The sequence below is a fragment of the Anarrhichthys ocellatus genome, unplaced genomic scaffold (assembly GCF_004355925.1).
Source record: "Anarrhichthys ocellatus isolate YVR2014 unplaced genomic scaffold, GSC_Weel_1.0 scaffold26, whole genome shotgun sequence".
In the NCBI taxonomy this organism is placed as follows: Eukaryota; Metazoa; Chordata; class Actinopteri; order Perciformes; family Anarhichadidae; genus Anarrhichthys; species Anarrhichthys ocellatus.
The window spans coordinates 5,972,435-5,976,055 of record NW_022280056.1 but is presented as its reverse complement, the minus strand read 5'-3'; the positions used below and the strand labels follow the sequence as shown (position 1 = coordinate 5,976,055).

General features: G+C 46.0%; 1 protein-coding gene across 4 annotated transcripts in view; it reads right to left on the bottom strand.

Moving 5' to 3' along the window:
- LOC116391601 (calpain-15-like) overlaps positions 1-3,621 on the bottom strand; it is a 13,769-nt gene that overhangs the window by 1,917 nt on the left and 8,231 nt on the right. For all 4 annotated transcript variants that reach the window (XM_031862359.1, XM_031862358.1, XM_031862360.1 and 1 more), the window contains 5 exons: positions 3,074-3,226; positions 2,443-2,604; positions 1,443-1,663; positions 650-795; positions 83-261 (listed from right to left, as the gene is read on the bottom strand). In XM_031862359.1, the coding sequence (XP_031718219.1) occupies positions 83-261; positions 650-795; positions 1,443-1,663; positions 2,443-2,604; positions 3,074-3,226 (861 nt within the window). The remainder of the gene's footprint in view (positions 1-82; positions 262-649; positions 796-1,442; positions 1,664-2,442; positions 2,605-3,073; positions 3,227-3,621) is intronic.

Genomic DNA, 3,621 nt, shown 5'->3' with positions numbered 1-3,621 from the left:
AGAAGATGATCTCAAATCATGACCTCAGTAATCTGAACCTGTGCAGAGGATGATCTTAAATCATGACATCAGTAATCTGAACCTGTGCAGAGGAGGGATGCTGTCGATGGTCTTCAGGCTGCTGCGCGTCGACACCACGTTGAAGCTGTCGCTGCAGTCACATGACACGTGGAGGTGATGCCGCGGGTGTCTGTTCTCCACCATGACGATAAGCCCTGCCCAGCCGTGGGTCAGGTAGTAACAGGTCATCCCCTCTCTGCCCTGAGGAGGAGGGGGGGGGAGTACACTTTACTGCCACACTGTGAAAATTCTCCATGACAAGTAAAAGTCCTGCACTGTAATCTGTACTTTCTGGATTAATATTCCTGCTGCATGTGTATGTTGCTTTTTAAGTCCTTTATATCCTGTTGGTTAGTTTAATCTACATTAATGATCATGTTCTATAAGATCATCAGATGTTTGTAGCGTTAGAACCACGTCTCTCTACAAAGAAAAGCTTTGTGACGATGCATTTAACATCTGATCCAAGAGGCTTTTTAAAGAGTTGATTTATCTGAAAGAGGAGCAGAATGAAGGAATTAAAGGACTCACACCTGAACACAATCAGACACGACTCAGTCACACTGATGGAGGACGGAGTGGATGTTACCTCGTGTCTCTCTCCTTTGGTTTCCGTCAGATGGATGATGGCGTCGGCGACGGTGGTGTTGGAGGCCGTGAGCTGCTCCACCATCACCAGTCTGGAGCTGTAGACCGCCAGCATGTAGCCGGGCTCCTCGGACCGGCCGCCGCTCGCTGAACGGACACAACGGGGGGGGGGGGGGGGTTAGATTATAATTAATTTGAAGGAAGACATGTTATCAGGGCCATTGTGGGTAAAAAAAAATAAAATAAATATGGAGCCGGGGGATAACAGTCTGAGAAAAAAAGACTAAATTTCTGTGATTAAAGTTTTTTTTTTTTTTTACATATAGCACGTTTCATAATAAAATGTGCAATAAATGCATTTCACAAGAGATTAAATGAACATTAAAAACAGAAATGATTAAAAATAGACAAATAAAAGAGAAAAAAATAAATATAACAATTTAAAACATTATATAAAAAAATAATTACATTCATTTTTTTTAAATTAATGGTAAATACATTTATTTTGAGGAAAAAGCCAGTTTGAAAAGATGAGTTTTAGGTTTTCTTTCTCTTGGGAATACGTAGCTTGTTTCTTTTCTTTATTTCTATTATTTCATTATTTTTTATTAATATTAATTACTAATGATAAGTTAACTTTGCTAGCAAGGCCATTTAGGCGACAGCTTTTATTTAGATTAACAGATTGCTGTTGGAGAGTTTAGTTTAATTTAAGATGTTAGTTTAACATCTTAAATTAGACTTAAGAAACACATAAGGGGGTAAAGACGTGCAGACGATGGCGGTGCTCTTACTCGTCCACTCCGTGGCGGTGCTGTGCCAGTGGTTGAAGGCGCAGCAGAGCACGGCGTACTCTCCCGGCTCCAGCATCACTTCGCAGCCCACGAACCTCCTCACCGAGCGGCGGCTGTGAGCCAGCAGGCGGCCGAGCGCCGGCGTCCCCGAGCCGTCGAAGGAGACCCGGAACAACAACACGCACAGATCCAACAGGTGGCTCTCCGCCGTGTCCCACCGCCTGAGGAGACAGGGTCCAGTTCATGCTTCAGGTCTTTGAGCTCGGAAGCTCAGCACATAAATGTGAGAACGATGATGTTCAACGATGAATCAGATCGGACTCTTTATCCTTTCTTTACAAAAAACGAGAAGCAAACTTCTTTAAATGCAAAGTCAATGCAAAGGACAAGAATTCACCAATTTTGTGTTGAGATATTTAACTTGTTGTGTCGCTTCAGTCGTTCAGCGTTGAGATTCTCCTGCTGACAACAGTTGATGAAGCCATTTGTATAAATGAACCATAGACTATCTATGGGGAAACCATAACGTCGCTTTATGTGGAGATGATGTTATTTAGAGTGCTGATGGAGCAGCTACGATGTTAGCATAGCCTAGCACTGATTGATCCAAACTCCATTCAGAAAACAGCCGGTGATATTCACCGAGCACCTCCGGATTGTGTTATGAAGCCAGACTCTCGGGTTATCTGGGGCTTCCACAACACGCACACAGCAGCAGCAGTGGATATTCAGCCATAAAGGATAAAACTTCGTCGACGATGTTCCAAGATGAGGAGACGGAAAAGAGGCTAAACGCTGCAACTTCATTCTGTTTAAGATGGAGAATGTTTGAAGCTATCCGGGACTTTAAAAGTCTGGATTTCTGGAAGGAGAAGTTATTTTAAGAATGAAGAATTCAAACTCTCTTATGGAATGTGTGTGTATTTGGTGTGGAAGAGCTCTTCAGCGATTGAGTTCTTTAATAAGCAACAACAAGGAGGTTTTGTCAGCGTTGTCCTACCGGCTGCCCTGCTGGAACAAAGCCAGCTCCATGGCCGTTCTCTCCAGCACTGTGATGGTCGCCACCGTCACCGGGACGTCGGCTCCTCGGGGAAAAACACCCGGCGCTCGGACCTCCTGCCAGTCTGAATGAATCTTACAGATATCCACTGAGTCAAAGTACCTGTCAAAAAACACACTCACAGACATTAGTGAATGCTTCAACACATTTACTTATTTCATTCATGAGATAACCAGGCGGCAAACCTCCGGATCTGAAAAGTGAAGTCAAAGCTTCAGGTGCCAACCTGCATTCTCTCTAGTGTCCACCAGGGGGCGACTCCTCTGGTTGTATAGAAGTCTATGAGAAAATGACTCTACTTCTCTCTTGCTTTAGGTCCAAAAACCACAATGCTGATGGCGAAAAAAACAAGATGGCGACGACCAAAATGCTAACTCCAAGCTTCAAACTACAAACCAATAGGTGACATCACTGACTACATCCACTTCTTAGATACAGTCTATAGAATTGACCCTTTTTCTGTAAGTAAGCAATCTGAACGTGACGACGTAGTTTAAGTTGGGAATGTTAAGGAATTTAAGAGATCACAACTTCTCTAAAGAAGTGCAGCCTTTGTCAACTCCTGATCTACCTGATGAAATCCCAGAAGTCCATCCAGAACAGGCCGTCCTCAGCTCGCTGGGCGCACAGCTCCCTCTTCAGGTGTGGAGGCCAGTTGGGCCAGTGGTCTGCCCAGGGTCCAGTCCAGGAGAAGCGACCCCACGGGTTCCTCAGCTGCAGTAGCCTTAAAAAACAACAACAGGAAGCGCAAGTTAGACGCCATCCATCCATCCATCCATCCATCCATCCTCCTCCTCCTCCTCCTCCTCCTCTTATCAGGGGTCGGGTCGCGGTGGCAGCAGCCCAGCAGGCTGACCCAGACCTCCCTCTCAGCCGCAACATGTTCCAGCTCGTTCTGGGGGATCCCGAGGCGTTCCCAGGCCAGCTGGGAGATGTAATCCCTCCAGCGTGTTCTGGGTCTTCCTCGGGGTCTCTTCCCAGTTGGACGTGCCCGGAAAACCTCCAGTAGGAGGCGCCCAGGAGGCATCCTAATTAGATGCTGAACCACCTCAGCTGACTCCTTTCGACGCGAAGGAGTAGCAGCTCGACTCCAAGTTCCCTCCTGATGACCGAGCTCCT